Source organism: Leuciscus leuciscus (assembly GCF_965113295.1).
Source record: "Leuciscus leuciscus genome assembly, chromosome: 3".
Taxonomy (NCBI): Eukaryota; Metazoa; Chordata; class Actinopteri; order Cypriniformes; family Leuciscidae; genus Leuciscus; species Leuciscus leuciscus.
This window is the reverse complement of record NC_138727.1, coordinates 29393211-29419400: the sequence shown is the minus strand read 5'-3', so window position 1 is coordinate 29419400 and position 26190 is coordinate 29393211. Positions and strand designations below refer to the sequence as shown.

At 36.2% G+C, this 26190-nt stretch overlaps 1 protein-coding gene and 1 long non-coding RNA gene across 2 annotated transcripts in view; one reads left to right on the top strand and one right to left on the bottom strand.

The window, feature by feature from the left end:
* LOC309495663 overlaps positions 1-26190 on the bottom strand; it is a 157761-nt gene that overhangs the window by 63898 nt on the left and 67673 nt on the right. The window lies entirely within an intron of this gene.
* Positions 1755-25867, top strand: LOC309494686 (serine/threonine-protein kinase SIK2-like). Its single transcript, XM_082164099.1, has 10 exons — positions 1755-2172; positions 2385-2501; positions 18772-18835; positions 18947-19145; positions 19360-19478; positions 19685-19929; positions 23133-23496; positions 23643-23915; positions 24008-24128; positions 25039-25867. The coding sequence occupies exons 1-10, from the start codon at positions 2032-2034 to the stop codon at positions 25373-25375; spliced, it is 1980 nt and encodes a 659-aa protein (XP_082020225.1). The 5' UTR covers positions 1755-2031; the 3' UTR covers positions 25376-25867.

Sequence of the window (26190 nt, the reverse complement as noted above, 5' to 3'; positions counted from 1 at the left end):
TCTTGGACCTATGTGTCCTTAACCGGTCCCTTCACAGGCTGCCGTTCAAGATGCTTATGCAGAAACGCATTTTCAAATGCATCCGTCCCCAAAATTGGTTTGCAGCGATCGACCTGAAGGACGCGTACTTTCATGTCTCGATTCTCCCTCGACACAGACCGTTTCTTCACTTTGCGTTCGAGGAACGGGCATATCAGTACAAAGTCTTAACCTTCAGGCTGGCCCTGTCACCCCGTGTCTTCACGAAAGTCGCAGAGGCGGCCATTGCTCCCATGGAGGGACAGAAGGGAAAGGCTGTCTCCAAGCAGAGGATGGCCCACTGGATAGTTGATGCCATCGCCTTGGCTTACAAAGCCCAAGGCATGCCCTGCCCGCCTGGGTTGAAAGCCCACTCCACTCGGGGTGTCGCTTCTTCTTGGGCACTGGCACACGGTGCCTCGCTGACAGACATCTGTAGAGCTGCGGGCTGGGCGACACCTAACACGTTCGCTAGATTTTATAGCCTACGTGTTGAGCCGATTTCTTCCTGTGTACTCGCTTCAACCAGCTGGTAACACCGAAGTTCCCGCTCTAGTGTCGGCTTGCTGCGCCACTCCCTTCCACTGGAATGGATATGAGCGCTTTCTTGCTCCAGTCGAGTTCCCCACCCAGGCGGACCCTGTAGAGTTCCTCCGCGCCCCTTCGGCAGTCGGACGCTGCGGAGCAGTAAACTTTAGTACACAACTAGTTTACAACTGTTTTCATTTGTACAGCAACTATACTACAAGGGAGCTTGTATACATCTATATTTACTGTAATAGTACAGAGTATAGAGTTTACTAGTTAAATACTTGTAGCACTTTCTTTTTAAAAGTAACAGTAAGCTGTACACAACTAGTTTACCACTACGTTTTTTTGTTTGTGCAGGTACCATACTACAAGTGAACTTGTATACAACTATACTTACTGTACTATAGTTTACTAGTTAAAAACTTGAAGCACATTTTTTTAGTTTATGAAAGTACACTTTGAAGTATTCTCTCAGTAAACTAAACTGCAAGGACTTGTAAGTTTTCTTTAGGTGAACTTAACATCACTGTACTATTTATATACTATTTTTGCACTTTAAGTATACTATGTTCCTATTTATTTATACATTTTTATACTTGAAATGTACCTTTAACTGTACTTTAAGTAGATTTGTAGTAAATTCTTATGTACACCACTACCAGTTGTCTACAGCTGTGTTGTAAGTAACACGGGGTCAGTTGTAACACTGTCTTTTTTATTTAAGTCAGAAAATAGCTGTGGTAATGTTATTACACTCAAGTAACTTTTTTTACGCCCACAGAAGAAGTGGCATGTGACTGTGAGCAACACTGTAGATTTTATGACCAAAAAATTTATTTTCAAAAACCTTTTGTATACTTAAGTGTAATTTATGTATATTTCTAAGAGGTACATAAAGTATACTTCTTAGAAGTACATAAAAAGTATACTAAAAGTATACTTATTTTTAGTTTAAAAGATGAATGACACACTTGAATAAACTTTTTTTTTTTTTTTTTTTTTGGAAGGGCGTATCTGAAACTCAGTAAACAGGGCAGGGAGGAGGCTTATAATCTGTCCAATTATTCTAGTGTTACACCCCGTTAATCGAAGTAACTGTCTGGAAACTTTTGCAATTCAGTACATGCTGTGTTAAGTTGCTGGGCAACATCATGACATTTCGTTTCAGCTCTCTGACGCAAAAGTGACGTTAATAAAGTAAGAATGAGTTTGCAATGGTATGTTTTGATGCGGAGGCTGAACCGATTTTACTGACTTCATGACAGCCCAGCGCGAGACGACTACTCTGACTGCTCGTGAGATAAACAAGAAAATTATTGGATTGATAATTTAATAAAAAGGTTGTGTGACCGCAAATGTTATAGGCTAGGCTGTGTAAACACTTTTTATTTCAGTATGTAATGCGTGAATATATAGCCTACTTAGGAAATTATGTGATCATTACAGTTTACCTGATCTTGATCACTGTCCTCCTTTATCACAATGGTGATTTTGTCGGAGGAAAAGGCAGCGAGGCAGTCCCGGAGACCACTGCAAGTGGGTTTCTACGAGATCATCAAGACAATAGGCAAAGGAAACTTTGCTGTGGTAAAACTAGCTAGACACGAAGTCACCAAAACAGAGGTAGGCCTATGTTGTGCTTTTTTTATTATTACTTAAAGTCGTTTCACCTGCAATGTACAAATATATTAGCGTAAATTAGGCGAAATATAAGGGAATTAGGCGAATTAATTAAGGCATTAATATATTGCTAATTTCATGTTAAAAAATCTTTTTCTTTTTCTTTTTTTCTACGCACCTCCTTCACTAAATATTCTCTGGTTGTATTTGAACAGGTTGCCATAAAAATCATTGATAAAACTCGACTGGATGAATCTGATTTAGAGAAGATTAACCGGGAAGTTAAAATCATGAAGCTTTTGCAGCACCCATACATAATCAAGCTTTACCAGGTGTGTGTGTGTGTGTGTGTGTGTGTGTGTGTGTGTGTGCTTTTGTGCTTGTGTTATTCAATAATTATGGTTGATTGATACCCATATATTATAGGCCTATATTCGTTTATTAGGCACATATAGTGTTTTGTATAGTCCTTTGTCAATAATAGTAATACTCTTAATGATCCATGTTCACTTGAAATAAGAGTTTAATATTTCATACTATGTCTTATATTGTCCTCCTATATCTCAACACTTGATATTCAATTCAATTCACATTTATTTGTATAGCGCTTTTCACAATACACATAATTTCAAAGCAGCTTTACAGAAAATGCATGAGTCCACATTACAATTTAGAGTGAACTGTTATTAAATGTCTGTCTTAGATGTCTAAGTTATATATTTCAGAAATGTACAACCAAATCACAGTTAGCTAAAAATGTATTTAAACAATGTAATAATTTAAGGCAGATACGATGAGCTCATAGCAAAATGAAGTAATGAATACTTGTTTGTTTGATATCAACTGATATCTACCAACTATAAGCTTTGATTTTTCACTTCATAAGTTTAAGATGGCTGAAAGCCAGTTTACAGTGAGTTTATTCTAATGCACCACGACTTTCCCATAGCTGCTACTTCCTCTCTTTACTGCTCTCTCAGGAGTATGTGGAAGGGGGGAAATAATGAGGGGGAAAGGTCATGATACAACTGCTTTCTCAATAATTATTTAATGTTGATGTTCCAAGTCCATATAGACGCATGACAAAACGGGGGGAAAACAATGAGCCATGAGTAGTATGTATAGGACGGCAAGTGTCAAAATGATTAATGACTTTGACCTTTGACCTTTTGACAGGTTGAACTTCCGGTGACCTTTAAGATTGATGGGTTGAACTTCCTTTATGAGGTCATGGGATTAACCTTTGCCCTATCGATCATGTGGTATGACAGTTGCTTTTGCCCCGGTGACCTAGCTAGTCCTAAATCATAGTTTTGACGGTTAGTTTTTGACCTTATTAACCTTTTTAGCCCTAAATCATAGTTTTGCCGGTTGTTTGAACTTTGTCCCAGTTATGTGTGTGCGTGTGTGGTTATATGGCTTGTGCCTGTGCCTGCAGTTATTTCATATATGTGACATTCAGTTATTTCACATTTTATATATAAAACATTCTATAATTTATATAACCTAAAACAATTAAAGGTTGAAAAAACATTTAGTTATTTCACATTCATATGTAAAACATCCTATCCTTTATATAATTTATATAATATAAATTATATAATAATTATCATGCCAAAGTTCTTTTTAAAAGTGTATAATATATCATCTAAAGCAATTTAACTAAGGTTGAAAACATTCTGCTCTTTTTTAAAATTATATAATGAAATACTTATAAAATCTACATAATGTTGCATATCACACTAGCAATAGTTTGAAAAAACATTCTGTTCTTTTAAAAGCTTACTAAAACCAATTGGTTTAGATGAATAAAATCATCTTACCTTATTTTAGAAAGTTGAAGTATACCATTGATGTCCACAAAAATGCAATGTATGAATGGATTCAAAATTGTTTTACACAACTGAATTCACATAGTCATTCCTGAATGACCTCACACTGTCTCAAAACATAAGGAGCGCGCGCGTGTCTGTGTGTCTGTGTGTCTATGCGCGCGTCCTCTTCCTGCGAGCTCTGACCCCCCTCCTTACAGTGTAACTGTCAAGTGAATCTCACACTAACAAAAGTTGAAAACATGCCTTTAAAAGTATAATATAAATATCTTATTGATCCAATTGTTTTAGTTTTAGATGAATAAAAAATGACTGAGTTCAAATTAACTCAATGTCCATACCATTCATGTCCACAAAAATAATTAAACTAAAGTTGAAAAACATACCTTTAAAAGTGTATAATATAAAATAAAATATCTTGCTAAAGTTGAAAAACATACCGTTCCTTAAAAGTATAATATAAATATCTTATTGATCCAACTATTTTAGTTTTAGATGAATAAAAAATGACTGAGTTAAAATTAACACATCAATGTCCATACCACTGATGCCCACAAAAATAATTAAACTAAAGTTGATAAACATACCTTTAAAACTGTATAAATGTAATGGTTATAAAATAATTTTACTAAGGTTGAAAAAATATTCAGTTCTTTTAAAAGAATATAACATAAAAAGCTTACTAAAACCAATTGTTTTAGTTAAAAGTAAATAAAATCATCTTACCTTATTTTAGAGAGAAAGTTGAAGAAGTGGCTCCTAACACATCATTGTCCATTGATGTCCACAAAAAATGCAATGTATGAATGGATTCAAAATTGTTTTACACAACTGAATTCATATAGTCATTCCTGAATGTCTCTCAAAGCACCGTCTCAAAACATAGGGAGGCGCGCGGTATGTGTGTCAAAAAGTAAAACACACGTGTGTGTGTGTGTGTGTGTGTGTGTGTGTGTGTGTGTGTGTGTGTGTGTGTGTGTGTGTGTGTGTGTGTGTGTGTGTGTGTGTGTGTGTGCGCGCCCCTTCACATGTGAGCTTTGACCCCTCTCCTTCGCATACCAGAGCACAGTGAAAGTGAGGAAGGGGTTTCCTAATATCACACTCACAAAAGTTGAAAAACATACTGTTCCTTAAAAGTGTATAAATAAAATGGTTATATAAATATACTGAAACCAATTATTTTAGATGAATAAATAAAATTCATTTTACATGTTTAGAGTTACAACTCTTGAACTTACATGTTCAAGAAGCTGTTGAGAGCTATAAATCACAGAGTGGTTCTCTCTCACACCAGCGTCTCTGACTCAGAGGGGTGTATTCAGTGATGGGATGAGACATTTTGAATGGTGTGTTAAACTTATAATCCTAAATGTTTAAATGACATCTTTTAAAAATAAAAGATGTTTTAAATAAATTATTAAAAGTCTTAATAAAAACAAATATTTTACAACGATGGTCTGTGGAAAAATTTGACTTGAACAAAGTATTTTTATTTATTTATCATGGGTATGTCAAATCACTTGAAAATTGAAGCGTCACAAGTCATCTCACGCCTGTGAAATATTCAGTAATTTCTTAAGTTGTATCTGTGAGAAAATGACAACCACATAGGCCTATCTTCAGAGAGAGCAACCATGAAAACATTTAGAAACTGGGAATCTTCCAGAAATAAGGTCCTTCCGATCAGCGCTGAGAAAGAAGTTACTGGACAATAATGATAGCTTCAGAATATCGGATGACAGATGAGTCTCTGTGCATCGTGTCAGAGCGTATGTCATGTTAGTCTGCTAACGCCTTTACAGAGCCAAAAGTTTTGTACACACAAAATTTATTTAAAAGCATAACCTTAAAAGTTTAAATCAAATCTTTAAAGTTTTATTAAAATCATATCTTCTATTTATCTTCTTAGAAGATTTATGTATTATTGTTACTAAACAGCGTCTGTTCAAAAACTTTAGATTGTTGAAAAACTGTGCTTAGATCATAGATCTTTTGTCCATACAACATGTTTGTCACAATGTTTTGTTGTTGTATTGTTTTTAAGAAATCCGAGGACTTCACATTGCTCTTATTTAGTCAAAGTTGTATCATTTGGAAAATCAAAGTAAAAATCATACATCGTCTTAATTCAGAGTATAAGTATAAGATCGTATAAGATCATTTTTACTTGTATCTCCCGAACTACCCTTAATCAGTGCGGAAACACACAAGGTGAAACCCTTTACTGAGAATATACTATCGGTTATCTACTCAAAATATATGTAGAAGTTTCAAATGTTAGCATTTGTTGATGGTGGTCGCATGAACAGACTTTGGGGAGATCTATAGCAGACCTATATAGCAGTCCCAAAAGAATTTCTCCCATCTAGCGATTCTTCCATCCACTCGCTTTTTGCAACTTTGGTAAATGTGCCAAGAAGCTATGACAACATGTCTTCCAATAGCACATCATCGAGTTTAACTATACATGTTCTACCGTTATGCTGCCTATATAATGATTTACACAACCAAGCTCGTCATTTAGACCGTGCCTTTGACTTACCCGTCGAGAAGAACGCAGGCAACTTCCCTTTCAAAGTGTTTCCACCTGGGAAAAGCTATCCCGATATTTATTTACATACCGATCAATAAAATTTTTGCTTTTGGGCGACGAGGATTCCTTCTCCTGCATAACTTTGATCCTGCATAATAATTTATCGTGCAGTGCGGCCTTTCAAATGTGCCTGGGGCAGTATTTTCAAATTTTCATCCAGGCTGCCCCGGGTTCGACTCCCGGTATGGGAAGACAATTTTTTTACATCGCCAACAAAATTCAAGTTATTCAAGTTCATCAATAATCATTTTTAGTTATGCATAGTCTTAGAGGCCTACACGAACTGCAGAAACAAGCAGTTTCTTGAAGATTCGGTACTGAATCATTTTCACAAATACAATTATATTGAATTCAGAAAATTTCACTATGGAATATTTACTTTATCTATCATAATTTCAATTTAGTACGTCATCATTTAAACTTTTCATCTCATAATTATGACGCATAGTCATAATTTTTATTTCAACTTTTTAATTCAGAATTACAATTTTTGTCAATTACGCCTTTTTAATGTAATAATTCAAACCTTTTTAAGTCATCATTTGGTTGTTGACTATAGTAGTGCTGATGATGAAATGTGTCGAGTTAGGCTAGCGCTTTTTGTACCTCTCTGGTCTTTTTCAAGATGGCGGAACGACACGGAAGCTTCCTTGGACATACCCGCCCCATGTAAATAAAGATAAGAAATGATCTGATATTAAGAAAGATCATTTTACACCCGTGAGGACATATTTTATGAATACAGACAATGATTTTAGCTAATAAAATACAATTTTTCAACCCGAGCGAATCTACACACGAGAGGCCTTCAGAAGTCATAACTTCAGCGGCTTAGGCCCATTGGTGTAGGTATTTGTAAAAATCAAATACTCTATTACACTTTTTAAAGTTAGAATAAAAAGACCTGTAGTGTTGTCTGACACAAGGCCATTAACTTGTTTTATAAATGTACTTTGCTTATTTCTACAAATATCAACCTGATAAATGAAAATCAGAAAAAAGAAAAAACAGTGTTTTAAAATACAACTAAACCATGATAATGTTTAGTTTAGATGTTGATGACTCAGGCATAGTGCAGATTTCTCTAACATCTCACTCACAACGCACAACGTTGTAAATAAACATTTTCAAACTGTAATTATACCATATTTTATTCATATTATGTTGATTTTAAGCTTTTGTTATTAACTAATACCTACTAACATCCGGCACAAAATGAAAGAGATGAATTATTTGAAAAAAGGAATATTCACAATCTACAGTTAGATTTTCTCCTACTTAGTATCTGTGGGTGTATTTTTACACACTCTTGTAAAGACTATGGACTAACTTTAAAACAATCTTTATACAGGAATGAAACGTGTCCATGTAAGATTCAAAAGACCAAATCACTAAGAAAAGAGCCGTTTATAATAAATACACAAAAGGTTCCAAATGATGATGGTTTTATTACTCCGCTAGATTTAGTCATCTTGTTCAGATAGTAGGCGACACTGTTTCACATGTTGTATGTTGGACCGTATGTGTTTTAGATGAAAACGTTTCTTTGAGAGCCGTCTATAGAAATAAATGACGCTTAAGAATTTAAGCGATAGTCTTTCTGTTTGACTAAATTGATATCAATCACACAAATACGAATCACACAAAAGTACATGCTGTTTTACACTTAAACTATTGCACCGAGAGAGGCATATTCATCAAAGTTCCACACTTTGGTAAAACCTGCAGATAAAATTGCACGAATAGTAAATTCTAATTCTTCATCACCATGAGCCATTTAAAAACATACACAGAAAAAGCCACTATAGTGATCAGTTTTGACTTTTGGGGGTTTTGTCATACACATTTTTTGCTTCTTTTTGTTTTTGTACAGTTTGCAAAAAGTATATAGTCTCAGAGCGTGGTCAAACATGTTCATATAGGAATGTATCCTATAATTTATCGGTCCTTCTAGTATGAGAGTGTTTAGTATGAGAGTGAATCTTTCTGCTATGTCTACGAAACATCGACGTGAAAGATGAGTATTGCTGTTTTTTCTGTTACCTACTACAGTTTAAACTCGTCTAACTATTACACTTATTTTGTTATTATACACAGTTAAGCTAATGAATTACGGTTGATAAGTGTTATATTCATGTGAAAGGGGGGATGATTCATTTTTTATTCCGTCCACACCAGAGTTTTAGGCATCCGTCTTTTAGGCCCGATCCAGAAAACAGACGTTGTGTCTTAATAATTGCTCTTCTTTTTATGATCTTCTTTTTATTCTGCATAATGCTGAAATATTTTAACCTATCGTCAATTTCAAGCGTTAGATAAATCGTCTAACTATTATATCTTGTTTATACCTGGATTCTTGTTTAACAGCGCTTTTGTTCTCGGCCTCATCAAAGTTCACATAGTTTTCACCGACTCTGAAACAAGACCAAATATTAGTTGCTCTTATTTAATTTTGGTTACATTGTTTTTATGCATCATGTTAAATGTAAATTTTATGATAGGAAAGTACGGACAGCGCCTTTGACCAATCCTCTACATATGGGGCACTTGCTCAGAGAAGGCGCACATTCTTTGCACACAACTAGGTGACCACAGGGGATGAAGACAATGTTCACTTCCTTATCCATGCAAACTTTGCAGATGCGCTCCTCTTGAAGTCTTCTTAACTGTTCCTCCATAGGCAAGTCTGAAAGATCTTGACTCGGTGATGCAGCTTCATTTGTCTGGGCCGTCAGGCCACACTCAAATTCCATCTCTAAAGCAGACGTCACCACAGGATTGTTCTCTTGTTCTCTCACAAATTCTCTCGAGTTGCTGTCTCCATTAGTCAATAGCCGCTCAAATAGTCTTGGAAATCTTGCTTGAATCTGATGGACAAACTCTTGGCCCTTTTCTTGCAGCAGGTATTCACATCTTGGAAACCACTTGGCATGTTCTACCCATGGATCATCACCAGACTCCCAACATCTGAGTCCACCATCGCAACAAAAGCACTTCACATCATCATTACGACCAACATAGTAAAAACCAGCCTTAGCCAATTGGTCTGGTCGAACAGTTATTCTTGAGGGCCAGTAGACAAATGTGAGCAACCGGTCTTCACACTGTTGCATTGCCGATCCATTGGAAAGGATAGATAAAGGTACATTATCTGCACGGTCATCTCGAACGAAGCGGCAGTGGGGGTAATGCCTCTGGTGTTCTGATACTGCCAGATCTCCCGGTTCCCAGTTGCTAAGCTGGCCTCCACAACTGAAGCAAGCCACTCTGTCGCCCTGGCCAAGGTAGTAGAAACCACTTTTGGCAAGCTCGGCCGGAGCTACTGGTGCAAGAGTCCAATTCTGAAAGGTGTCAAGGCGTTCCTGTTCCCGACGCATGTCAGGATTCTGACAAGCCGGAGGGCGCTGGTGAGACATATCCAGGTTTAAGTAACCCACCCGCTCCTCCATTTGGCCTGAAACGAATGCCGTGGTGGTCGATGTTACGGGTGTTGCAGGGGCGGGAAGCTGTAGCATGGCTTACTTTGAGAAGCGGGGAAAAGGCACTTTTGATGAAGACATAAAAATGGGACCACAGGGCGTGTCCACTCAAGCCCTTCTCTCTGCTGGACTAGTGTCTAGTCGTCCATGACAGAGCACATCATCTTATTAAAAAATGTAATGAGAACAAAGAACAACACCACAAAATGTCCTTTCTTCTGTACACGGCGGGCAAATTAGTTGTATCATTTGATATGATACAACTGTATTGCCGCCTCGGAAATACGGTAATTAAAATGCAGAAAACAAATATTGAATCTTTTAAATCATGTATTATTTTTAATTATTCTAAATATTATTATTATAATACTATTTTTATGAGCTCAGACATTTTTTAACCAGAAATTTTTATTTCAACATTATACTTTCATACATTGAAGAAGAAATTTGAGTGAAAGACATTTACAGATGGTCTAACCAGAATAGAAAATCTCTGCAGGCTATCATGTTTTGCTCCAGGGTATAGTTGACCAGACTTTCAACTAATTCACCAACGTCAGTTTTTGCATTTTTTGACACCAGTGACACACAGAGATCCGTTACAAATGTCCATATAGCGAGTATCTCTGTGAATTGGAATTCGTCACTACATTCACGCAACACATCCAGAACTTTTCTGAGGATTACGCCGATCGGCTCTTTGCCGTTAAAAAACATGGGTGTTACATCAGGCCATGGCTTTGTCAAGCCTCTTACGACGTCCATTTCATTTTTGAGATTTGTCACACGTTTGGTATCCTGCGCACAATCTTTTTTCATATCACACGCAGCGTCGATGATCCTGTGCATCAAGCCAACCATTTGGCCTCTAAAATGATCTTTAAACATAGAGTCCAGCGCAGCTCTTAAACGACACTCTTTGCCCATGGCACACTCACACACCGGAGGATAATTGTACCCCGTATCGCCAGAACTGGACGGGGAGTCGTTCTCCATCAGGTTTTGCGTCGCCATTTTTTCAGCTTTTCGACGAGTCTCCTGAATCTCCTGGAATGTTCCTGGAATCTCCCTTGCGGTGCAATCGTGCGTTAATGCTCGGAAGTTTGTGGGTCAGAAGTTTGCGTCAGGCTCAGACAAACAGGACTTTCAACTTTTGTTGCAGTGGCGCAGCAGTCCGAGGCTAGTAGAGCTAGAGTAGAGCGTGCAATGTTCTGAAATATTTATCAGGCTGGGGTCCACCCACCCCGCTGGAGGGGCTGAATAGGGGTTGTCATCAGGAAAGCCATAAATAACTAGGTCCTGCATAAACAACAAGTCCTGGGTCCAAGTCCTATCCAAGTCCTCCAGAGAGAAGAATAGAATAGAAGAATAGAATAGAATCGGGCATTTATATAGCGCTTTCATATGTACTACTGTACACCCAAAGCGCTTTACAATCATATCAGGGGATCTCTCCTCAACCACCTCCAGTGTGCAGCATCCACTTGGATGATGCGACGGCAGCCACAGTACAACGGCGCCAGTGCGCTCACCACACACCGGATATAGGTGGAGAGAGGAGGGAGAGTGATAGAGCCAATTCAATGTAAGGGGATTATTAGGAGAGAAGTTTATTATTTTCACTCAATCCAGTTACAAAATCTGATTAAACATTACATGGGTGAATTGTTCAACATAAGTTCTGTAACACACATTTAGAAAGTAGGATGTATTTCATTTTAGTTTTTCTTCAAACAATGAGACAAAAGTAGCTTTGTATGCACAGATTTTGAGAAAGAGACATCCTTGTCTTTATTTTTAAAAACATAGAACCAGAGAACAGAGAACCTTGTGCGGCATATCCGCATAAAGGGTTAACATATACATTTTAGCATTATTTAAAAACTAGGATGATATAATAATATAATGTAAATGTCTCACGTGAAGATTTTATCAAATCAAGCCAATTCATGCGAATACTGTCGTATATGACCAAAGAGATATATAACAAATATGATATCCGGGGGGAAAGTGTAAAGAAAACGCCATACAAAACATTACATTCACACTCGGCAATTCGATAAGTGTTAAAAGTGTAAGGAAAATAGACAGGCTACAATAGATTGAGAATGGTGATGTTAAAAATTGTTAAACAGGGTGTTTCAGAAGAAATGCAAAGATGTGCTTTTTACGAACGCCCGCTCTACACGTGACGTCACATCTCCGCGTTGCTGTTTTGGCACGCTTTATGGAAGTTTGAATCGTTCAGTCATACACACAAGTGCAGCGATGGAGCGCGTGAACACGAGCAGTGTGAGAGGATTCCTGAGATCTTGCGACGATCTGACTGAGAAAATTCGCTGTTTAATACAGAAGAAACTCATCAAGAAGTACTTGAGCAGGTAATATTATGCGCTTACGATGCAATGTGTGGGAGTGACGCAGTATCCAGAGGTTGAATTGTAAAAAAACTAAAAAACCTATTTTATGCGTGGATTAAAGAATAGAATAAAAACAAATAGGCATTTATTGAAGACATATTTTTTATATCATTGTAGAATGTATTTCTCTCTCACTAGCCTATGGACAAACAATCCCATGCATGCCAAACTATCATTTGGCATAACTAATCATTATCAACATATTTTTTGATAAAAGAGTTCCAAATGATAATTTTAAGCGCTCCAAAGTTCACTTTGTCCACAAAAAGGAACTTAGCCTTAATTTACTGAAGGCTATGGATGTTAGGTAAATATGTTTATTAAATTGTACACATTCATTCATGTACACGTTATGTGTTTCTTCTCCTCTCACATTAAATCACAATTTAGAAAAAAAAGAAATTAGAAAAAAGTTGATTAGTTTGATTATTTTTGTCATTGTTTAACATTTCTCAAAACATTTCTGTCAAATATGAAATGTTTAGTTTAGCTACTTGCACCTTATCTCACACTTTAACCGTTATCAGCTATTATCAGATAGTATTGGCCTAACATAGACTATTGTTTTAACTCTGGTTTAACTTGCTGTGCGTCTGTTCACCGGCCATCATGTGCTCTAACACTGCAGCATCAGCCGCTTCATTGACTTTGAACTGGTGTATGAATGTGTTTATTTTATGTTAACTTTATTTTTGCTATTGTACATACATTTTATTCTTCTAACTGTTTGTCTTTGGTTAACACAGTTGGAGAAGAACAACAGGGAGGTTGGAAGACACAGTAGAGGAACTACAGAATAAATATGGAGCGAAAACAGCATTAAAAAGGATCAAGTCCATAGTGAAAAAAATCAGAAAAAAGAATATCAAACGTAGGAAAAGATTTATAATTTACTTTGTTAGTAGTCAATATAGTTCTCAATCTTCAATAAGCTTTACTATAATGTTTACATGGTTTTGGTTGTGTATTTAATTGTTAATTTTTTAACAGATGGTGACATTCAAACGCTGAGCGTTCAAACACATTCTGGAAACATGACAAATCAACAGCCTAACAACCTTCCACAACGACGGCATAATAATACTACATCATTCGGACAGCCATTAATTCAGAACCCTAATCAGCTTAACTTCACAATTGCCCAGAAGAATGGTGGGACAATAGTTACTACAATTATGGTAGAAAACACAATATATGGTGATGTTAACATCGGTGCGGTGAGTGTCTGATAATTTAAGAAACAGTTGCTTAGTTAAGAAATGATGTGTATGTGTTTTTTCACAAATTTTGTTTTGTTTTTTAAAGTTAGTCCATAGTCTTTACAAGAGTGTGTAAAAATACACCCACAGATACTAAGTAGGAGAAAATCTAACTGTAGATTGTGAATATTCCTTTTTTCAAATAATTCATCTCTTTCATTTTGTGCCGGATGTTAAAAGATAAAGGTATTAGTTAATAACAAAAACTTTAAATCAACATAATATTAATAAAATATGGTTAAATTACAGTTTGAAAATGTTTATTTACAACGTTTTGCGTTGTGAGTGAGATGTTAGAGAAATCTGCACTATGCCTGAGTCATCAACATCTAAACTAAACATTATCATGGTTTAGTTGTATTTTAAAACACTGTTTTTTCTTTTTTCTGATTTTCATTTATCAGGTTGATATTTGTAGAAATAAGCAAAGTACATTTATAAAACAAGTTAATGGCCTTGTGTCAGACAACACTACAGGTCTTTTTATTCTAACTTTAAAAAGTGTAATAGAGTATTTGATTTTTACAAATACCTACACCAATGGGCCTAAGCCGCTGAAGTTATGACTTCTGAAGGCCTCTCGTGTGTAGATTCGCTCGGGTTGAAAAATTGTATTTTATTAGCTAAAATCATTGTCTGTATTCATAAAATATGTCCTCACGGGTGTAAAATGATCTTTCTTAATATCAGATCATTTCTTATCTTTATTTACATGGGGCGGGTATGTCCAAGGAAGCTTCCGTGTCGTTCCGCCATCTTGAAAAAGACCAGAGAGGTACAAAAAGCGCTAGCCTAACTCGACACATTTCATCATCAGCACTACTATAGTCAACAACCAAATGATGACTTAAAAAGGTTTGAATTATTACATTAAAAAGGCGTAATTGACAAAAATTGTAATTCTGAATTAAAAAGTTGAAATAAAAATTATGACTATGCGTCATAATTATGAGATGAAAAGTTTAAATGATGACGTACTAAATTGAAATTATGATAGATAAAGTAAATATTCCATAGTGAAATTTTCTGAATTCAATATAATTGTATTTGTGAAAATGATTCAGTACCGAATCTTCAAGAAACTGCTTGTTTCTGCAGTTCGTGTAGGCCTCTAAGACTATGCATAACTAAAAATGATTATTGATGAACTTGAATAACTTGAATTTTGTTGGCGATGTAAAAAAATTGTCTTCCCATACCGGGAGTCGAACCCGGGGCAGCCTGGATGAAAATGTGAAAATACTGCCCCTGGCACATTTGAAAGGCCGCACTGCACGATAAATTATTATGCAGGATCAAAGTTATGCAGGAGAAGGAATCCTCGTCGCCCAAAAGCAGAAATTTAATTGATCGGGATGTAAATAAATAAATTTCCCAGGTGGAAAGAGCTAATGAAGGAGAAAGACTTTGAAAGGGAAGTTGCCTGCTTTCTTCTCGACGGGTAAGTCAAAGTTACGGTCTAAATGACGAGCTTGGTTGTGTAAATCATTATATAGGCAGCATAACGGTAGAACATGTATAGTTAAACTCGATGATGTGCTATTGGAAGACATGTTGTCATAGCTTCTTGGCACATTTACCAAAGTTGCAAAAAGCGAGTGGATGGAAGAATCGCTAGATGGGAGAAATTCTTTTGGGACTGCTATATAGGTCTGCTATAGATCTCCCCAAAGTCTGTTCATGCGACCACCATCAACAAATGCTAACATTTGAAACTTCTACATATATTTTGAGTAGATAACCGATAGTATATTCTCAGTAAAGGGTTTCACCTTGTGTGTTTCCGCACTGATTAAGGGTAGTTCGGGAGATACAAGTAAAAATGATCTTATACGATCTTATACTTATACTCTGAATTAAGACGATGTATGATTTTTACTTTGATTTTCCAAATGATACAACTTTGACTAAATAAGAGCAATGTGAAGTCCTCGGATTTCTTAAAAACAATACAACAACAAAACATTGTGACAAACATGTTGTATGGACAAAAGATCTATGATCTAAGCACAGTTTTTCAACAATCTAAAGTTTTTGAACAGACGCTGTTTAGTAACAATAATACATAAATCTTCTAAGAAGATAAATAGAAGATATGATTTTAATAAAACTTTAAAGATTTGATTTAAACTTTTAAGGTTATGCTTTTAAATAAATTTTGTGTGTACAAAACTTTTGGCTCTGTAAAGGCGTTAGCAGACTAACATGACATACGCTCTGACACGATGCACAGAGACTCATCTGTCATCCGATATTCTGAAGCTATCATTATTGTCCAGTAACTTCTTTCTCAGCGCTGATCGGAAGGACCTTATTTCTGGAAGATTCCCAGTTTCTAAATGTTTTCATGGTTGCTCTCTCTGAAGATAGGCCTATGTGGTTGTCATTTTCTCACAGATACAACTTAAGAAATTACTGAATATTTCACAGGCGTGAGATGACTTGTGACGCTTCAATTTTCAAGTGATTTGACATACCCATGATAAATAAATAAAAATACTTTGTTCAAGTCAAATTTTTCCACAGACCATCGTTGTAAAATATTTGTTTTTATTAAGACTTTTAATAATTTATTTAAAACATCTTTTATTTTTAAAAGATGTCATTTAAACATTTAGGATTATAAGTTTAACACACCATTCAAAATGTCTCATCCCATCACTGAATACACCCCTCTGAGTCAGAGACGCTGGTGTGAGAGAGAACCACTCTGTGATTTATAGCTCTCAACAGCTTCTTGAACATGTAAGTTCAAGAGTTGTAACTCTAAACATGTAAAATGAATTTTATTTATTCATCTAAAATAATTGGTTTCAGTATATTTATATAACCATTTTATTTATACACTTTTAAGGAACAGTATGTTTTTCAACTTTTGTGAGTGTGATATTAGGAAACCCCTTCCTCACTTTCACTGTGCTCTGGTATGCGAAGGAGAGGGGTCAAAGCTCACATGTGAAGGGGCGCGCACACACACACACACACACACACACACACACACACACACACACACACACACACACACACACACACACACACACACACACACACACACACACACGTGTTTTACTTTTTGACACACATACCGCGCGCCTCCCTATGTTTTGAGACGGTGCTTTGAGAGACATTCAGGAATGACTATATGAATTCAGTTGTGTAAAACAATTTTGAATCCATTCATACATTGCATTTTTTGTGGACATCAATGGACAATGATGTGTTAGGAGCCACTTCTTCAACTTTCTCTCTAAAATAAGGTAAGATGATTTTATTTACTTTTAACTAAAACAATTGGTTTTAGTAAGCTTTTTATGTTATATTCTTTTAAAAGAACTGAATATTTTTTCAACCTTAGTAAAATTATTTTATAACCATTACATTTATACAGTTTTAAAGGTATGTTTATCAACTTTAGTTTAATTATTTTTGTGGGCATCAGTGGTATGGACATTGATGTGTTAATTTTAACTCAGTCATTTTTTATTCATCTAAAACTAAAATAGTTGGATCAATAAGATATTTATATTATACTTTTAAGGAACGGTATGTTTTTCAACTTTAGCAAGATATTTTATTTTATATTATACACTTTTAAAGGTATGTTTTTCAACTTTAGTTTAATTATTTTTGTGGACATGAATGGTATGGACATTGAGTTAATTTTAACTCAGTCATTTTTTATTCATCTAAAACTAAAACAATTGGATCAATAAGATATTTATATTATACTTTTAAAGGCATGTTTTCAACTTTTGTTAGTGTGAGATTCACTTGACAGTTACACTGTAAGGAGGGGGGTCAGAGCTCGCAGGAAGAGGACGCGCGCATAGACACACAGACACACAGACACGCGCGCGCTCCTTATGTTTTGAGACAGTGTGAGGTCATTCAGGAATGACTATGTGAATTCAGTTGTGTAAAACAATTTTGAATCCATTCATACATTGCATTTTTGTGGACATCAATGGTATACTTCAACTTTCTAAAATAAGGTAAGATGATTTTATTCATCTAAACCAATTGGTTTTAGTAAGCTTTTAAAAGAACAGAATGTTTTTTCAAACTATTGCTAGTGTGATATGCAACATTATGTAGATTTTATAAGTATTTCATTATATAATTTTAAAAAAGAGCAGAATGTTTTCAACCTTAGTTAAATTGCTTTAGATGATATATTATACACTTTTAAAAAGAACTTTGGCATGATAATTATTATATAATTTATATTATATAAATTATATAAAGGATAGGATGTTTTACATATGAATGTGAAATAACTAAATGTTTTTTCAACCTTTAATTGTTTTAGGTTATATAAATTATAGAATGTTTTATATATAAAATGTGAAATAACTGAATGTCACATATATGAAATAACTGCAGGCACAGGCACAAGCCATATAACCACACACGCACACACATAACTGGGACAAAGTTCAAACAACCGGCAAAACTATGATTTAGGGCTAAAAAGGTTAATAAGGTCAAAAACTAACCGTCAAAACTATGATTTAGGACTAGCTAGGTCACCGGGGCAAAAGCAACTGTCATACCACATGATCGATAGGGCAAAGGTTAATCCCATGACCTCATAAAGGAAGTTCAACCCATCAATCATAAAGGTCACCGGAAGTTCAACCTGTCAAAAGGTCAAAGGTCAAAGTCATTAATCATTTTGACACTTGCCGTCCTATACATACTACTGCCATGTTCTAGAAAAATACAAATAATACTGAGTTGAAATTAAATTAGACAGAAAATTCACATGTAATTAGATGTTGAGATATCATTTGTTTAGGCATTTAGCCTTTTTAATCAAGCAGGATTCCAATTTGTGTTCACTGAGAAGCAGCTCTTTTGTGTCATGCATGTGCACTACCTATTGTTCCATGACTCCAATAAGATGTAACTGTAATTTTGATTCATCACTTTATTTATGAAGATCTAGCCTATGTTAAAAAAAAAAATTTTTTAGATACTGCGTGTCACTAGTATGAAGTATTTGTTTGTATAATGTAGGTTATGGAGACCAAAGACATGCTGTATATTGTGACAGAGTATGCCAAAAATGGAGAGATGTTTGGTGAGCCTAAAGAGAATCTTTTAATTACTTACAAATCTGTATTTTTTAGGCTTTTATGTCATTGCCTCTCATGCTGGTAACTAATACTGCTATTATCTTTCTCTTTCAAAGATTATCTTACCTCAGTTGGTCATCTAAGTGAAGCAGAAGCTCGTAGGAAGTTCTGGCAACTCCTTGATGCTGTAGAATATTGTCACAAGCATCAAATTGTACACAGAGACCTGAAAGCAGAAAATGTACTCCTGGACGGTAATATGAATATAAAACTGGCAGGTAAGAAAGATCATGTAGCCTACCTCTATTTTCATCCGTTTTGAGTCGTAAAAATATGATTGCATGTAAAAATTATGACAATCAAACAAAAAGTAAATTAATCCATTGACCATTGCCATATTTATATCCATTTCCAAATGCAGTGGTTCTCCCCGTTCCTCGCGCCACCCCAAACTTTTATGAATTTACTATATGGGCTACACATGCATACTGAATGAAAATATGGTAATGTTTATTGTAATTATTTACAGAAGTATATTAGATCGTACCTCAAACTTCTCTAATAAGCGCTACTGGAGACTACTTCTCCTTGCCTTAAGAAGAAGAGTCACTGACGGACGCTTCAGAGTGCCCTTCTTCATGTCACAGGGTATGCCTCAATATAGAAGGTTCCTCCTATACTGTATATAGAGGGGCATACAACATTTACATATAGTTCCAGCACCATTCTCATGGTCGTCTTAACTGTGCATTAATTTTCAATATTTTAGTTGGACTCTTTTCTCATGGTCTGGTGTGCTGAAATCTGGTGTCTTTAGCCCTTTTTTCATCCTTGCTCTTCCCATCGTTCCACAGACTGTGAAAGCCTTATACGGAGGATGTTGGCTGTTGAACCTACCAAGAGATTCAGTGTGGCACAAATCAAAAAACATCGTTGGATGCAGGCTGATCCCTCTGCTATATGCCATTCCCCTTTACACTTTTCCTGTCTTGAGACTCATCTCCAACAAGGGACTTACAATGAAGCAGTTCTGAGTATTATGCAGACAGTGGGCATTGACAGGAAGAGAACCATAGAGGTGAGGAGCCCAGAGATCAAGGTCTGTGTGGGAAAAAGACACCTTAATTCACCTTAAAAAAAAAAAATTCTGTCATTATTTACTCACCCTCATGTCATTCTGCGAAACAAAAAAAGAAGATATTTTGAGGAATGTTGGTAACCAAATGAAAGTACTACTGACTTATATTATATGGTGAAAAAACACACTGAGACCTTTCTCAAAAATGTATTTTATTTTCCACAGAAAAAAGTTATACATGTTTGAAATGACATGAGGGTCATTAGATTATGACAGAATTGACCATTCCTTCAAGTCTAAACAGGGTTCCCACGGGTCCTTGAAATCCTTGAAAGTTTGTGAATCTGAAAAATTCAAGGCACTGGAAAGTTTTTGAAAATAAACATGCATAGATACAGGTCATTGAAAGTGCTTGAATTTATTTTGTGCAATACGTTTTCTGGAAAAAAATCCATATTATTTGTATTTTATACAAATAATATAAATATTTATATGATATTATTTATATTATAATATAAATATTTATATTAATATTTTGCCAACACTTCATGGCCTATCATGCATACTAGCTTGTTAGTTACGCGCATTTACGTGATATGTTAAAGGACAAGTTCGGTATTTTACACTTAAAGCCCTGTTTACAGATCGTATCTGATGAAATGGAACGGTTAAGATTAAAATTTGGACACATGCTCCTGTCCCGAGAATTTTAGGTTTATTTCGCTTTTGTGGACCTATTTTGCCAAACGCGTCACACCCGTGATTCTTCCGTTGAGAGCTTGAATAATAGACACTCCAGCCCAGTTGGTGGCGATAATGCACCTTTGCCAATTGCAAGCAAACCACGGGCATTTCATTGAATACACAGAAGAAGCAGAAGAAGAAGCGGCGGAGTAATACCGTAAAGGTGCTGCGGTCTCACAGCACGTTCTATTAAGTCAATGGAGCTGGACAAAAACTACGATAAAACCTGTTGGAATGCATCTTTTTCAGCGATTTTTGATAGAACATATCAGTGAACACCCCCTGACCACTCGGTGAGTTTCACGTCTTTGTAAACGAAAGTTTAATGTGTTTTTAGGACGGAATCTTCCAGTGCACATAGACAACCATTGTGGGGGTGGTGGGGGGAAGCGAAATAAACCTAAAATTCTCGGGACAGCAGCATGTGTCCAAATTTTAATCTTAACCGTTCTATTTCATCAGATACGATCTGTAAACAGGGCTTTAAGTGTAAAATACCGAACTTGTCCTTTAAGTGTTTCCCGCATGAGGTACTTTGTGTTGTACGTTGCCATGATGTTCACATGTGCACAAAACTACTACGATGGTATCTCAACGTTTGTTGTTGGACGCAACAAATGTGTCCCCACATCAAGTCAATTTGAGGGTATTGGACCTGGAAAGTCCTTGAATTTAAAGTTAACCAAGGTGTGGGAACCCTGTCTAAATTAGGGGTCTCCAACCATTCTACTGGGTGTGTTTGAAATCGCCCCCTATACCCTCATTCACTATTCCCTACATTACTCCACATATAGTCCCCATGAAGGAGTGAATGACAACGAGTGAGCAAATTCGGACACTTGAGTGCGCCGGAAGAGCTGCAGCTTTTGCATAATTTGTGCTTGCTGTTTAATAATCTTTTGAAATTAAGCAAACTGGCTGCTCTAGTAGTAATGAAAATATTTATCTTGAACTCTGTCATGGAAACTAGCATGTATAAACCTTACTTAAACAATTTAATAATCAATTAAAAAGGAATTTATACCTGTATCATGTAATGCTTTTAGTACGATTTTTGTGAAGTCAGACTCATAGTTAAGCTTGGCTTTGTCCTGCATGCATATATATTAAAGGTGCTCTAAGTGATGCCGGGAGTGTTGACATTCGAATTGTTGTCAAACAAAACGGAGGCTAGCTAGACCCTCCCTCCTCCTCATCCCGTCTCCTCCCTCCTCCCCTCCCTTCCGGCATAAAGGAAAGTCAAAGTAGTCACTAAAAACAAAGTTAAGTTTTACTGATACTTCATTCAATGTGTAATGTCACCAAGTTAGATAAATGCTTTTATATATTGCAGAACAGAATGCAGAAAAAGAGAAACATTGTCTTAAAATCGTTTCGCCACCTGAGGTTATAACTATAACGTTAGCTCCCATACAAGGACGCAATAATAGCAAGATAACGTTAGCTTCGCGTTTCCCAGTGAGCATAAACAACGGCGGTGGCGTAAACAAATTTAGTTGTCAACAAAGTTGTCAATAGCCTATAAATGAACATTCAAATCCATAACAAACAGTGGGTGAAAACAATCATTCACACAAATTGTGAATCACCTACTGTGAATTTGCTTGACCATTTACAATAGAGATTGATCGCTAGCTGCTAGAAACATATATGTTGTATTCACCAAAGCTAACGCTGACTGCATAGTTCTAGCTAATTACATCCTTGTGTTGGTTTGGCGAACATGAACGTCAATTTAGAAAGAAAGATGGATTTACCTGTTCTGCAAAAACAGAGCAACTGAATGTCGGATTGGAAGCCCTTCTGCCGGCGGAGTTCTCGCCACCTTTCGAGGGTTTTTCCGATGTAAATTCGGGACTTCGCGCGTTCCTTATCCTTGTCCCTCTTCTTTGCAATTTGTTCATCGGAACGTCGTCTCTTTAGTCGTGTGTCGGCCATAATTCAAACTTCCCTCTTCATGCTTCTCTCTCCTCCACACACCCCCTTCATGTGCACGCGCACTAACCCCCAAACCACACCCCTCAAATACTTCTTGTCGGTGATTGGCTGGAGCACTGTTTGTTGTGTTTCGTGGTGCGGGTGAGCCCAGTTTGTTTTTGTTGCCGTTTGTGGAGCCTGTGGTGTCTACAGAGACCGCGTTTTTTTACAGTGTGTTCAGGGGACAGGCAGCTAGCGGATAGTGAGGAGATGTTTGCTGTATGTGACAAAAAATGTTTTGGCCTAACAAACGCGTGACATCACTTAGAGCACCTTTAATTAGACTAAAATACCTTGGCATTGTGCGTTTGCTCTGAAGACAGATGTGACCTGATACAAGTATTTAATCTTTCAAATATTGGGTTACACATTCATTGTGTCATTTGTACTGGGACAGACAGATGAAGACTAGTAGCTCAACACTGTACAGTAGCTTGATTATAACATGTGTACGCAAGTACCGAGCATCACTTTATTGACTAAAAACATGCCTCTGTATTCAGTCTCTTCAGAACAGTAGCTTCAACCATTTTTCTGCTATCTACTGCCTGCTGTTAGAAAGAATGATGAAGCGTCAAGCACTGCAACAAAACAAACTGGGAACTGGGTGGCTGAAAGTTCCGGGTCACAACCCTTCAGCAACAATGCTGCCTTTGGAGGACGATCTTAGCACACTAGAGTACACATGCTCTGCTTCTGCTACCTGCCAGCTGGAGACTACAGGATATCAAAAGTCACAGCCTGGGGATCTAAAAAAGAGGGAGGAGGACGATCAGTCCATGATCAATCCTTCTTTTGGGTTCAGAAAATCACAGAGACACATGCCCTCAAATGCCTGTGCCTCCCAGAACTTTTCCTGCTTACCAAGTAAGTTTGAAGGAATCTCTATAGATATTTCATTCATTATGATTAGTCAATTTATACTGGCTACAAGTACTGTGACACATTGATATTAAAGTGTTGCAGAGTGTGTCTGACTCTATTTTATTAGTATTCCCTGTCCCTTGCTTTAGGTATAGTCATAGATCGTGTAGATGGTGCCACCTCAAACTGCTGCCTCAGGTCCATTCCCTCTGCTTCTACTAGTTCTTCTTTCACCACCCTCTGCACCCCATTAGAGATGGGCACTGACACCAATGGCCGCATGACTCAGGGATTACGTCCGTGTTCACAGATATTACTAGGGAATTCCGGCACTCACTCATCCACCCTTGGGCACCAGAGTTGTCTGCCCTTACCCAGCTTTCCGGAGGGAAGGAGATCCTCAGATACCTCTCTTATACAAGGTCAGGGAAACAGTACACTGTTTACAGAGCAAATTATATCCTTGTTAAAGTAAACAATATGAATTAAACAATATTTCCTCTTTTTTTGTTAGGTGTGAAGGCTTTCCCAACTTATTTGAGAAAGAATGCCTATATGAAGGGCCAGCTGAGTTGGAGTAAACCTAAGGTGCCTGTGCAACACGCGTGGATCCTCAAAGCGGTAGTGCATCTGCAGTTTTAACAAGCCCCCCATGCTCTCCAGTGGTGCTCCACAGTGGTGTCCAGGAGAATGTTTTAAAAAATAAAAGGTGAAAATAATTCAGTGATTAATGATTTACCCTTGTTAAAAAAATAAGAAGACCAAAGGGCTTAATTGTATTGGATGTGCACTTATGTATTAAAAAGTATATTTTTAAAAACCTGTACTTGCAGATAATATAATATTAATGAAATAAAAGGCCCCTTTTATGACTATGGTTCTTAACACACTTAAGTAAGCTTTTAAAAAGTGGACTTTGTACTAATGCCAAATTAAAAGTTTTATTTTAAAGTACATTTTAAATCATTGTTTTAACAATTTTTTGTCATGCTTTAAAGAATTACACTTATGTGTTGACTAACATATTAAAGCACCTGTAAAATAATTGATTCTAATTTTAACTAGTTATTCAATATTACATTTGAAGTTAATATATTTGAATTGTACTAAATTGCAACTGTATCATTAGCAATGTGTAATTACAAATATTTTCAAATGCATTTCAGTAGAAATTTAAATTATATTTTAGTTTACCATAAAAACTTGTCAGTACTTTCAGCAGTACACTTATATTACAAAGATGATAGAAGTAATTATGAAAAGATAAACTGTAAAGATGTACTTAAGTCTTTCTTTAGTGAGTCAAAAAAGCACCCTTAAGTGCATTTAATATAAATGTAAAATATTATATATTTTAATTTTATTGGGAATAAGAAATGAAGTGTCCAAAAACATTACATTCAGATTGCACTTAAGTTTTCTTTTAAAGTGCATTACTTCTCTAATAAGTAACTTCTCTTTCAGTAGGTGTATTTGTTTTTCACAAGTGTACTTTCAGCCATTACCTCATAGAAGGCATTACAAATGTATTTATTTGTTTTTTAGGATGGTTCCCTTTCAATGCCATCAGAGCCAGCAGCAGCTTCTCCCAGTGGCCTCTACTTCTTATGTTCCATTGAAAAAAACCACAGGCCTAGATTCACAGAGCTTTTTCACGCCACCTCTTCCCCCACAGTATCAGAGGAAACCCATCAGTCTCTCCGCCTGCTTGCTCCCACCACAGTCAGCTCCTCGCCACTCTCAATTTTCTCTCTCCTCTTCTTCCTCCATCGTGGAACCAGCCGCAAAGCTTCTTGAGACTCGACTGCAGATTACTCCACAATCTCAGTCTCTGCCTCAGGCTGAGATTTACATTGGCATTGTATTACCCTCAGTTAAGTGACCCTGATTTTATCCAGGACCTTTATAAATAAAATATAGTTTAGTTTTTGTCACAATTGAGAGTTTAAGAGTGAGCGAATTGACCTGACTAATAAATAAATTACTAACTAATAATAAATAATTGTTGTGTTTGTAAAGAGGCAAATAGTTTTATTGAGACATCATATTGCATTGTTGTCATGATTGTAGTTGCTTAATGTCCAGAAAGTGGTGTGAATATTAGTATTATAAACAGTTTTCTTGTTGTTGTTTTTGTATTATAATTTATTTGGTACCAAAAATAATTAATAATTGACGACTACTTTAGTTGTGGTTCATACTGTGATTGGTTTAGTTAGAGCTTGACCGTTATTATACAGTAATTTAGGGGGCATTGCTAGGGGGCAATAATAGTGGAATACTATGAATGGGGTTATTAGTTTATTAAAACAAGAGATCTGTAATATCTTCTTTTCTTTTTTTTAAACCAAATAAATTTCAAATGTTTTTATCACTTGCTTCTTTTAAAAAGTAATTTTAAAAATCACACACTTGCATTATTGGCTTGCATATTACCAGTCCATTGAAAAGTGGTAACCTGCGTTGGTATCTAAATTAAATTCCAGTTAATTTAGATGTCATTAGTTAACATTTATACTGTAGGTTACCATACATGTTCCATATTTAAAGATTTAATCTACTGGCAACACAGTTTTACACTAAAAACATACTTAAAGGACAATTCCGGTATTTAACACTTTGAGTTTATTTTGTAGCTTGTTTTGGATGAACAAGAGTGGTGGACAAAGAAATTTTGACAATGGTTCCTGTCTCGAC